The sequence below is a fragment of the Gymnoscopelus microlampas genome, assembly GCF_963454915.1.
Source record: "Gymnoscopelus microlampas genome assembly, chromosome: 19".
Taxonomy (NCBI): Eukaryota; Metazoa; Chordata; class Actinopteri; order Myctophiformes; family Myctophidae; genus Gymnoscopelus; species Gymnoscopelus microlampas.
Genome location: NC_139956.1, coordinates 2,710,422 through 2,723,080, shown reverse-complemented (window position 1 = coordinate 2,723,080; position 12,659 = coordinate 2,710,422). Strand labels below are relative to the sequence as shown.

General features: G+C 41.7%; 1 protein-coding gene across 1 annotated transcript in view; it reads left to right on the top strand.

The window, feature by feature from the left end:
• Positions 1-1,250: 1,250 nt before the first annotated feature.
• The window catches only part of LOC311035169 (butyrophilin-like protein 2), a gene marked incomplete at both ends in the record, with an annotated part of 12,459 nt that continues 1,050 nt past the window's right edge, over positions 1,251-12,659 (top strand). The window contains 4 exons of the mRNA XM_084043248.1: positions 1,251-1,455; positions 9,229-9,504; positions 11,010-11,348; positions 11,640-11,915. Coding sequence (XP_083899374.1) covers positions 1,251-1,455; positions 9,229-9,504; positions 11,010-11,348; positions 11,640-11,915 — 1,096 coding nt within the window. The remainder of the gene's footprint in view (positions 1,456-9,228; positions 9,505-11,009; positions 11,349-11,639; positions 11,916-12,659) is intronic.

Here is a 12,659-nt window from a genome sequence, read left to right as displayed (position 1 = left end):
GATCGATAGTGGGCTCGATAAAAGCTCGGTTTGATAAGCAGGCTTGATAAGGTGCTCATTATCAATAAAAATTAACAAGCTCCATCCCTACCTATAAATAGGTGTGTCACTTTGAAACATTGTTTACATGTTTCAAAGTGACATCAGTGCCATCAGGCAAGCTAACATTGGACATTAGCTTAGCTTGGCTGATTGAACATGTTAGCCAAGCTAAGCAAGGCACCACTCACTTCACACAGGGTGTGATTTTTTTTAATCATGAAATCTTTACTTCTGGGGGATTCTACAAATGTCTTCCTAAATATTAACAGTTTTTTTTATGCTGTTGATGTTGATGTTGGTATAATCAGTGGTTCTCAAACACTTTCATGTCAAGGACCCCCAAAGTGATATGTATTTGGCCGTGGACCTCCATTTAAAAAATATGTTGTTCCAGGGACCCCACAGAGGCAAAGATTTGAGTTACAAATGTAAATATATTCACGTTTTCATCATAGTTTTCTTTTATTTAAATAGCAGATCTACAAGAGTGCCGCGCTATGAGCTTGTAGATCTGCTATTTTTGAATAGCGTAGAATAAATCTAACGTGACACAGATGCGTACAATAACACAACATATTTAACACACACACACACACACACACACACACACACACACAAACATGTTGGTCTAAAAGTGTATTGATAGCTGCAAGTTGTGCCAAACAGCGCTGTCCGTCCCTCAGTCTATCGTTGCCGAAAATGGCAGATCTACAAGCTCACAACGTGGTGCGAACAGACGCAGTGTGAGCTTGGAGATCGGCCATGTTTTGGTGCGTGACACCGTCGTACGATGAAGTATACATTGCGCTTTTAAAGTGACAGTACACACATTAACCGTGACACAGATGCGTACAATAACACAACATATTTAACACACACACACACACACACACACACACACACACACACACACACACACACACACACACACACACACACACACACACACACACACACACACACAGTCTAACTGAATATAAATTAAACATTACACATTAATATATCTACACTAAATCCATGTTGTTTTGTTTTAAGGACATCAGGTGATTGGTTCAGCTCAGCCTGTGATGGCCATGGTGGGAGATGATGTCATCCTTCCTTGTCACATTGAACCTCCTGTCAACATGGAGAAGAGGACGGTGGGGTGGTACAGAGATGACCTGAGGGGACACGTGTCAAAATCATACGTGCACTTTCTCCTAGATGGAATGAATGTTTATTCTGAGCTTTTTCCGGACCTGTCATACAAACAGAACCCGTCATACACACAGAGGACGTCTCTGTTTCATGATCAGTTGTCTCATGGTAACATCTCACTGAAGCTGACCAGGGTGAAGCTCTCAGATCAGGGAACATACATGTGTTATGTTCCAGACCTGAACAACCTCTACAGTGACATCCATCTCCTTGTTGGTAAGATTTACTGTTCAAAACATGGATGAAAAACAACAATAAAATAGAATGACTAAATAGTTTTCATTACGCTGATATGTTATTACTTTAAAAACATTGTGTGTGGGGAGGGTTCCTGATATATTAATAATAATAAAAACAGTTCTTCCTGATAGCTGGTATAAATTTGACAAGGACTATACTTTGTAATAATAATTTCATCTACAAAATGATCCTAAAGTGATGTTGTTTGATGGTTTGGATTCAGTTCAGCAGCATAGCATTATATTTATCAACTATGAATCTGTTCATGGAATTTAAAGTAACTTGTTCTACTGGATCATAACAAAATAGTTTAACTAATAGTTAAGAAACACTAAAGTATTTATGTCTGAAAGGCTTAAAACTATACTTATATATGATACTTATAGACCTACAAGCATTGTGACTGGCTAGCAGTCGTATAAAGTAACTAAGTACATGTACTCAAAGTACAATTTTGAGGTATGTTTTACTTACTGGTTACTTTGCAGATATAAATTATTACGTTATAAAACATTCATTAACCACTTTAGCCCTATTCTATACATAGGCTATTTGAAAATAGCAGAATCTGCTAATTTCAAACATTTTAGTACTTTTACTTTTGGTACTTTAAGTACATTTTCATACCAATGCTTTTGTACTTTTACTCAAGTAATTTTTCTATTCCGGACTTTTACTTGTAACAGAGTACTTCTACATTGCAGTATTGATACTTTTACTTAAGTAAAACATTTGAGTACTTTTTCCACCACTGCTGGCTGGTGTGTGTGTGTGTGTGTGTGTGTGTGTGTGTGTGTGTGTGTGTGTGTGTGTGTGTGTGTGTGTGTGTGTGTGTGTGTGTGTGTGTGTGTGTGTGTGTGTGTGTGTGTGTCACGATAGTTCTTTTTTTAAATAGCAGATCTACAAGCTCATGTGACTACATAATAGTGTAACAGTTATACTTTGTAATAATAATTTCATCTAGAAAATGATCCTAAAGTGATGTTGAATTGTTGATGGTTTGCATTCAGTTCAGCAGCGTAACATTATATGTATCAATGATAAATCTGTTCATGGAATTTAAAGTAACTTGTGCTACTGGATCATAATAAAATAGTATAACTATTAGTTGTTTTCTCTCCCTGGGAAGTAGGCTAATAATCACATCTCATCTCATCTCACCACTCAAACAGAGAGCGTCTCCTTTCAAACCCCAATGGTTCTATTGAGCCCCCCGCCCACAGGAGTGGCCCAATTCACTCACAACTTGCTACAAAAATCGCTCATGAAAAACTATATAACCTCCTACATTCCATTTTCCACCTTCACATCTGTCTCCTTCTCTAATAATCAAAAAGTGCCCCCCCCCCCCCCCCCCCCCCCCAAATAATCATATTTCAACTGGGGACCCCCCCAATTTTGTTTGACTCCGTTCCACAAGTCAATATTGTGAAAATAGCAGATCTACAAGCTCACAACGCCTCACGTTGAGAGGCGTTGTAAGCTTGTAGATCGGCTATATTTTCAACATGTTTGCCTCTTTCTTAAATTATTTGACAATGTGGCCAATGTTTTATAGTAGAGTTTGTTGACTACTTTTGTTGCAGTAATGGTCTTTTCCTTTACTTTAGCTTTTTTATTGTCTCCGCCAGGCCGAAAGGGATGGCGCGAGAGTATGTTTTACCCCCTGTCCGTCCGACGGTCTGTGGATAGCTAATCTCCCGCATCGTTGCCTTGCTCGCAGCGCAACTGTGCACACACACTCCCTGGATGCCAATTCAGAACCTCTACCCCATTTCTTTCACATGGCCCTGTTATAGTGCCACCAGGAGGCCGCTTTTTGCAAAACACATTTTCTCACAGTACTGCTACATATTTTGTCCTAACATCACGCAAATCCACACACAGTATCTCTATAGTCATTTTTTTTTTTTCAGGGTTAGGGCTTTCAGATTTTTCATTTTCCATCCTGATTGACTAAAAATGTCTTCCAAAGTTTCCAGGACTGCTCCGTTTCGACCAAAATGCCTCAAAATATGAACACAGCATGCACTTTCCGTGCAACTTTGCACCCACATTCCCACTATGCCGAGCAAGAAATTCCACTTGAGATTTTTCTAATCAGCCTCATGGTGGCGCTATAACAGTCCGATTTGTGTTCTTACCTATACCTGCACCAATCTGTGTAAAACTTTGTATGTGCACTCTCTACAGGTCAAGGAACAACCTTTCCCCTGCATTTCTCACATCTACCTTTTATAGCTCCACCAGGAGGCCGCCTTATGTACAACATATTTCTTTACATTACTCCTTCCGATTTTATCTACATTTCACGCAAATCGGTACACATGATCTCTATAGTCATGTGATCAAGACGGATCTGTTTAATCTTTCATATTCCATCCCGATTGGCTAAGATTCACATCTAAAGTTTGCACAAAATGCCCCAAATCATGAATGCAGCGTCCGATTGTGGTCAACTTCGCACGCACATTCACACTATGTTGAGGAACAAGTGCTACCATTTTAACATTGGCCTGTGGGGGGTCCCCACCCACTCTACCTGGCCCTTAGGTGGGCCCCACCTAGGCAATTCTATGTGGGGCCGAGGTGGGTCTTAACTGCGATGCCCATGCGGGCTATAAGTCGCTTCTACCTGGCCCTTAGGTGGGCCCCAACTAGCCACGTTTATGTGGGACCAAGGCGGGTCCTAACTGGGTTTGCCCATGCAGGCTTTAACTGGGTTCTACCTGGGCCCTAGGTGTACCCTAACCAACCAGAGTGCAGTGCCCATCGCTCCAAATGTTGTGACGTCAGGGCTCTCAATACTGCACATTGGTGGAGGAGGAGGGCCCGCAGGGCGCCCGCACACATCGCTGAACCAATGGTAGCCCACGGATGTTTCCTCTGGAGATTTAAAATCTGCCCCTCTATGCCACATATCATCCGCGCTACAGGGTCTTCACTGACCGAGCCACGGCCCCACTGGCCCTCTTGACGCTATGCCACTTATATGCGCTGCCAAGTGGCCGCGGGCGCTACGTGGGCGTGGCGACGGGCTAGACGCGAGGCCCTGCGTAGCAGGGCCGAGCTTCTAGTTCTAACAATGGGTGCATTTCGCCTTTCCAACATGTCGCCTTTCCGACGTTAACAAACCCTATACCTAACCCTAACCCTAACCCTAACCGCACACGGAAGCCACTAGTCGGAGTGGCGAGATGTCGGAATGGAAGGAGCACCCCTCTAACAATACAGAAATGGTGTTATTTGATAAATCATATTCACATTTTCACAGCAGAAATGTAACGTAATTATGAATTTGGTGGGGGGTGGGGTAAGGAACCTTTAGAGAACCACTGGTCTCTAAATAACATCTTAATAGCATTATGTTAATACAATATGTGGTGGTAAAAGTAATACAAAGTATAAGTATCAATTCTGCAATGTAGAAATATACTGTTACAAGTAAAAGTCCGGATTAAAAAAAATACTTGAGTAAGGGTGCGCTCCCACCGCACTTTTATTTTACCTCTGGGGCAGAATCTGCCAATGCTTTCAATGCAAATGCGTGGATTCACGCAAGAGCGGATCTTTCCGCATGTCGCGCAGACCTTGTGTTTATCCACTCTACACGACTTGACCATTTGAAGCGTAAAACTGCTGGAGGCAGGAGCTCCCCCCTCTGTCCAATCGGATGAGTCGAAGGCGGACCATCCCAAGACTAAGGAAGCAGCTTGGTTCTCAAGGCAGAGGGCGGTGCACCGGGTGCGGGCTACGGGGGAGGGTCTTGAAAGTGAGTGACAGGCGTGTCACTCCCGTTTTTTAGAATCCGCTGGCTGCAAAAAACTGTGGCTGCGTACAACCTGCGTTTAACGCTAGCCGACCATGTTTTGGTGGGAGCGCGCCCTAAAAGTACAAAAGTATTGGTATCAAAATGTACCTAAAGTACCAAAAGTAGAAAGTACTCATTATGCAGAATGTCCCATTTCACAAGTTTTCAAATGTATACAATGTATTCAAATCTTTTGAAAATAGCAGATCTACAAGCTCACAATGCGTCACAGCCGAAATGTATGTAGTGGTTCATGTATGTTTTGTAATAATGATCAAGATAAAGTAAATAGCAGCTAAAGTCTTCAAATAATTGTGGTGGAGTAAAAGTATAATACTTCCCTCTGAGATGTATAGTAAAAGTAAAAGTACTGAAAGTTAGAAATACTCCAGTAAAGTAAAAATACCTCAAAATTGTACTTAAGTACAGTACTTGAGTAAATGCACTTGTTACTCTTTTGGGGAGAGGCAGAGAAGGACTCTCCCTGGAAAACAAAGTCCTGTGTCTACCCGACTTGACTTTTTCTTTTTATTAAATAATCAGTGAATATAGAATAATGTTGCTCCGGTATATAGCTAAACATCAGACCATGAAATAAACAATCTGTCTGTCTATCGGCTCCAGCCGTGGAGTGAACAGGACTCCTGTCCCCTTATGCGTTGACACAGCGGGGAGACTAGAGCCGACAGACCGCAAAAAACAGGAAATACTGCAACATGATTTTTTATTTTTACTTGTTAATTTGTGTATAAAATATAGATTCCCTGTCGAATCTCCTAATTACACCAACATTGTTTTGTGAAGCTTTTCTATTAAGATTAATAAGTTCGCTTTTGTCATTTCTGGCAGGCGCACTCTACCAAACACATTTGGCACAGTGTGTGGTTTTAGAATGCGCTATGGGCTTTTCCAAATGTGTGTGGGCAAGATAGCAATTTTCGGGAAAGCGCAACACGCCCACGGGCACACCTCCAGGCGCAAATAACTAATATTGAATAAAACATTTGCAGGTATTATCAGTGGCGGAACAACTCAAAGCCGGGCCGGTAGGCAGAGCACAGTTATCAGCCCCCCCCCCCCTATATTTTTATATCGAAAGTCCCTAAATTAGTTTTTGAGTGGTGCCAACCACTCCTATATCTGACTTTGTCTGTGTGTCCAAAAGACAAAACATTGATGACAACATCAATACGGGGCTCATCAAAGGCACCACACGTGTGTGTGTGTGTGTGTGTGTGTGTGTGTGTGTGTGTGTGTGTGTGTGTGTGTGTGTGTGTGTGTGTGTGTTTGTACCACTCTCTTCACATAGGGTGCCAACCACTCCTATATCTGACTTTGTCTGTCTGTCCGGGTGTGTGTCCGGGTGTGTGTCCAAAAGACAAACATTGATGACAACATCAATACGGGGCTCATCAAAGGCACCACTCTCTTCACACAGGGTGTGATTTTTTAATTAATTGCTTGTAACACAAACGTACTGCGTGATGACATAGATAGACCTTTATTGTCTCCGCCAGGCCGAAGGCATGGTGGAGAGTATGTTTTTGTTGGATTTTCGATGTGTCCCCCCCCCCCTAGCCAAGCTAACATTGGTCAAGCTTCACGTGACACGTGACAATATGTTGAAAAGATGTGCTTTGATTGGCTAGCGAGACGCATGACGAAATAGGTGAATCACTTCGGAGCGCTGCGGTGCGCGTTCCGAAGTGACATCAGTGCTGCTGGCGGAGACTTGTGCTCAGGAACAGTCAGGAACAGTACTTTCCAGTACAAGGAGCACATACTGTACCAAGGAACTAGGGTTGTCCGATATTGGCTTTTTTACCGATAACCGATATACCGATATTGTCCAACTCTTAATTACCGATACCGATATCAACCGATACCGATATATGCGGGGATTATTGTGATTAGGGTAAGCTCAAATTTCACATCACACACACCATATACAGTAAGAACTCCTGTAACTTATTTATAAAGCAAAAAAAAAAAAAAAAAAAAAAAAAAAAATCTTTTTTTTTTTTTTTAAACCGATACCGATATTTTCCCGATATCAATTTTTATGCTAATATCGGCCGATAGTATCGGGAGGCCGATAATATCGGACATCCCTACAAGGAACAGTACTTTCCAGTACTTTCCAGTACAAGGAGCACATACCAAGAAGAGAGGAGTGCGTACCGAGAGGAGCGTACAGCGAGAAGAGAGGAGCGCACAGTGAGAAGAGAGGAGCGCACACCGAGAATAGAGGAGCACACCAGTACAAAGTGAGATCACAGCTGAGATCACACAATGCAACTAACTCTCATTACGCAAACTGAAGAAGCAGGAAATTATCGACTGAAACCTCATGAAGAAGCAAAGGCACAATGCCGACAGCAGAAAGCCAAAGCTAAGAAACAGAGACAAAGACCACTTGAATCCCTAAATGACAAAAAACAAAGACGAGCCACAAATGCTGACAACATGACACAGCAAAGATTGCTACATTCTCTGGAAGAACACAAGTCTGCTGGCGGAGACTTGTGCTCCATGGAGCACATTTTCTAGTGAATATAAATGATTTCATTCACCCGCTTTATTCCCATAGCTCACTTTCTTCCACTCGCACCTGATTTTAATTAGAGAGACACTGGGCTGCTACGTTCTTTATCCAACTCAAGATGACGGCCAGATGATGCATTACTCGTTTTAAACTCAAACAGTACATAAAATATGTGTCTGAAAACATTGGATGTGAGAGTTAAGCAGCATAGTAACATAAACATTCTTCACGCTTGACCCTCTCTTCCTCCTTCAGGCTGCGGGATTTGCAGGCCTTTGCAGGCTAATGCCTTCCCATAGCCCAAAGGGATGGGGTCTTCTGATTGGTTCACAAACATACAGGCTACCTTTTCAGATTGAAACTTCAAAATAAAATGACCGAAAATGCCATTTCACTCTGACTTAAAGGGAGGACTGGCCGGCTCATGTCACCATGACTCAGCCATAACCATATAAGGAGTCCCCAATGCAGCTACGCCTAAATATGGGGTGTGTTGTCTAACCTCAATTTGTCCTTATGGTGCAAAAGCTCCATATATGGGCAAAAAAGGGGGCAAGCCCATATATAGCCATATACTGATGATCAGGGATCTCCAAATATGGGAATAAAAGAGACAAGGACTGACATATACAGAGGTCTACATATATGGGCATATAAGTTGGATCAGCGGTGTGACATTGATGTGAGGGCCGCATGGCGTCGAACCCGAACTTTAGATGTGAGGGCCACGTTCCGGCCTGAACCTCTAAGTATGGAAAACTGGTTGTCCAGAACCGCCGGTCAAAATCGATATGCCCATATATGGGCATAAAAGGAACACAGACAGACAGACAGACAGACAGACAGACAGACAGACAGAGATTGATTGATTGCTTATTTCAAACATTGCTAAAAGACAAAAAGAAATACATCAAATAAACATAATACACTTAAAATAAGAAATATAAAAATATGAAAACAAATAATAGCACTCTGGGGTGTTCGAAAAGGGCATAGGATGAAGTTAAAAACGTATCTATCTAGTAATCTGTGTAAAATACTATGAAAACAAGAAACAAACCGAAACAAAAACAGAACAAACAACAATTTAAACAACTTTTATGTCCATATATGCATAAAAGGGTAAGAATATTAAGGAAAAAACATGAAGTTACCAGTTATGTGGGGTTTTAATGGTAAACTAATATAATGAGCAATGTGTAACATTACTGTTGGCAGGGAGTAATAAGTAATAATATTACTTTGTACAAGTGAAATGAGTAATACATTACTTGCCCAACATTGCTGTCTGTCTGTCTGTCTGTCTGTCTGTCTGTCTGTCTGTCTGTCTGTCTGTCTGTCTGTGTCTGATAATCAAATAGTCTGATTGATAATCTCTTTATCTGTTTTGCAGGGTCTGTGTCTCAGCCAGTGATCTCTTTAACTGGAATAAAAGGTGATCTCATATCTTTGAGATGTGATTCTGGGTGCTGGTTTCCTGAACCTGAGATGTCTTGGCTGGACAGTGATGGAAACAACATCAATGCTGAACCCTCAGTGACAGAGAAACCTTCAGATCACTGTTATGTTGTCCAGAGGACTGTGACAGTGGGTCGAACAGGTCATGTGACCTGTAGAGTTCACCTACCACACATCAACCACTCTGTTGAGACACACAGTGTTAAACCAGGTAATGAACACCACTCTCTATCGTCTCTCTTTAACACCTTGAGGAACCTCAGTAAACACTAATCTGTGCATCCTCTAAATGTAATTTGAGCATATGTAATTCGATAATTTGCATATTTTAACATATTTGTGGAAATAATGACATGATAAATCCAATTACAGTTAGATATTTCAAATAAGAAACCTCATATGCTCCTGAAATGTCATCTGTGCATCCTATAAATGTGATGTTAAGCATTATTTGTGCAAATGCAAATAATTGTTGTGGTGTGACTAAAACAGGTTATGGAGTGCAAAAAGAAGCAAAACAAATGATATGCCTTGTGAGATCACACACCGTTTGTTCTATTGTTTTCCACAGAAGCTCAGCCTTTAACCTACCATTACCGTTGTGGATATAACATGATGGCTAAAATAAATGTAATTTTTTATAACTTAGAAATTCCAAACATATTATCCAAATGGTCTGTGGAAGTGAACAAATGAAACACAGTGAAGATGTGATTTTAAAGGGTTCTTGTCTGGAGATGTTTGATATGTCATGTCTCAGTGAAGACATGGATAGAAGAGGGACAGACACTACAATTTAACTTAAAACACTGTTGTTGTTGTTGTTGTTGTTGTTGTTGTTGGTGTGTGTGTGTGTGTGTGTGTGTGTGTGTGTGTGTGTGTGTGTGTGTGTGTGTGTGTGTGTGTGTATGTGTGTGTGTGTGTGTGTGTGTGTGTGTGTGCGTGCGTGCGTGCGTGCGTGCGTGCGTGCGTGCGTGCGTGCGTGTGTGTGTGTGTGGTTTTTTTTTGGGGGGGGGGGTGCATCATGAGTAAATATCCTCTTTCTTACTTTTATTCTAATATATCCTATTTTATTGTATTCTCAAAAGATTTTCACCACAGGAAAACATGTACATTTGTAGCAGTTGTAGTCGGTATTGACGTAAAAGGTTTGGGATAAATAGTGGAGATACAACTGTGACCTACTGGCAATGTGCACAAAGAAACGTGCACAAGCTGTAGTTATACATTATTGCTCAATTTGCATACTAATAATCTAAGAAAATTGGATTTACGGAAAGGCGTCATTTTCAACATGGCGTCCACGATGGCTGCCGGGAGCTTAAAATGACTATATCTCAATTAGTTGAGACCTCAGTGCTGTCAGCTGGTCCTCAGTGAGCATGAGGTCCAGACTTGGACCCTAGTGTCCCTATTCTGGGTTGTAATTAGCCAATGCATTGTGATCTTGTAGATGGTCTATTTCCACTGAATGTTCACCCCATAATAGGGCCTTTAGGGTTTAAGTGCAATGGCAGGGAATAATGTGTTGTGTTGTTATGCATTGTGAGCCTGGGGACTCCGGTCAACTAAGTATGTTACCACTTAAACCCTTTATACTTAGTTGACAGAGTTCCTTAGGAGTATATACTATGGTACAGGATACATCTATTACAATAAACATTAAGCATTACACATGTATATCACTTCATTAAATCCATATTGTTTTGTTTTAAGGAAATCAGGTGATTGGTTCATCTCAGCCAGTGATGGCCAAAGTGGGAGATGATGTCATCCTTCCTTGTCACATTGAACCTCCTGTCAACCGGGAGAGTGGAAGGATGGAGTGGACCAGACCAGACCTGGACCCTGAGTTTGTTCACCTTCTCCAAGATGGACGTGACACGGCTGAAGAACTGAACCCGTCATACAAACAGAGGACGTTCCTGTTTGATGATGAGTTGTCTCATGGTAACATCTCACTGAAGCTGTCCAGTGTGAAGTTCTCAGATGAGGGAACATACAAGTGTTCTGTTCCAATCCTGGGCAGCAGCAGTTTGATTCAGCTTCTTGTTGGTAAGATTTACTGTTCAAAACATAGACGGAAAAACATAATTAACCTTTATAGCATGACTTTTATTTCTCAGGTTAGTTAGGGAGGTGTTTACCACGGTAAGTAGTGTAGGCTGCAGAAAAGAACAACGGTGGTGCAACATGAAAGGTCAAAGTTTTAAGGAAAAGGGAAAAGAAATATAATGAGCAATTTAACTTTTTAAGATATGTATTTTTTGTAAGGAACCAAACATTGCCGACTGACTGAATGACTAATCAAATAGTTTGATTGATAATATCTATGTATTTTTGCAGGGTCTGTGTCTCAGCCATTGATCTCTTTAATTGGAATACAAGGTGATCTCTTATCTTGGAGATGTGATTCTCGGTGCTGGTTTCCTGAACCTGAGATGTCTTGGTTGGACAGTGATGGAAACAACATCAATGTTGAACCCTCAGTGACAGAGAAACGTTCTAAACACTGTTATGTTGTCCAGAGGAATGTGACAGTGTCTCTAACAGAGCACGTGACCTGTAGAGTTCACCTACCACACATAAACCACACTGTTGAGACACGCAGTGTCAAACCAGGTAATGAACATTTCCTTCATCTTTAACACCTTCCTTGTTCAATGTTTCCCTAATAACAAACCCTGGATGAACCAGGAGATCATTGATCTCTGGTTCTGGGGGGGGGGGGGGGGGGTCTGTGAGCTTTGGATCACAGGACAGTGGATGGAACCACTTTAGCACCACTGTTCATTTGACTTATTTAATTTTACTACACATGTGGGCACCGGCCTACTTGGGAACGATGCAAGTGGAACGATGCAAATATGTAATGAAAGCCCTACCCTGCCTGTGCAATAGCCGTTATATCCGTTGTCAGAGTACCCGTTGTAACCGTCTGTCTGTCTGTCTGTGTCCCTTTATGTCAATATATGGAGATCTCTATTTATATGTCTATCCTTGTCCCTTTTATGCTCATATATGGAGATCCCTGATGTTATCAGTGTATGGCCATATATGGGCATACCCATAATTGGGCATATCGGGTGGATCGGTGGTTCTGTAAAGTCCTTGTGCAGTGGTTAACGTCTGTGGAGAATGTGTGGAGAATGTCTGAAGAGTGCAGACTGACTGTAAAACGTGGACTGACTACTGTGGGGAATTTGTTTAGGCTGGGGTTGCCATGGCAATCAATTGGCTAATTTGGTAGTTCTGTTTGACCACCTATCTGACCGACTAGACGTCGGGTACATCACTCCTTCTGTGATGTGTGTGCTGAATTTGAAGTTGGTTGGCCGATCGGTTCTCAAAATACGTAGATTACAG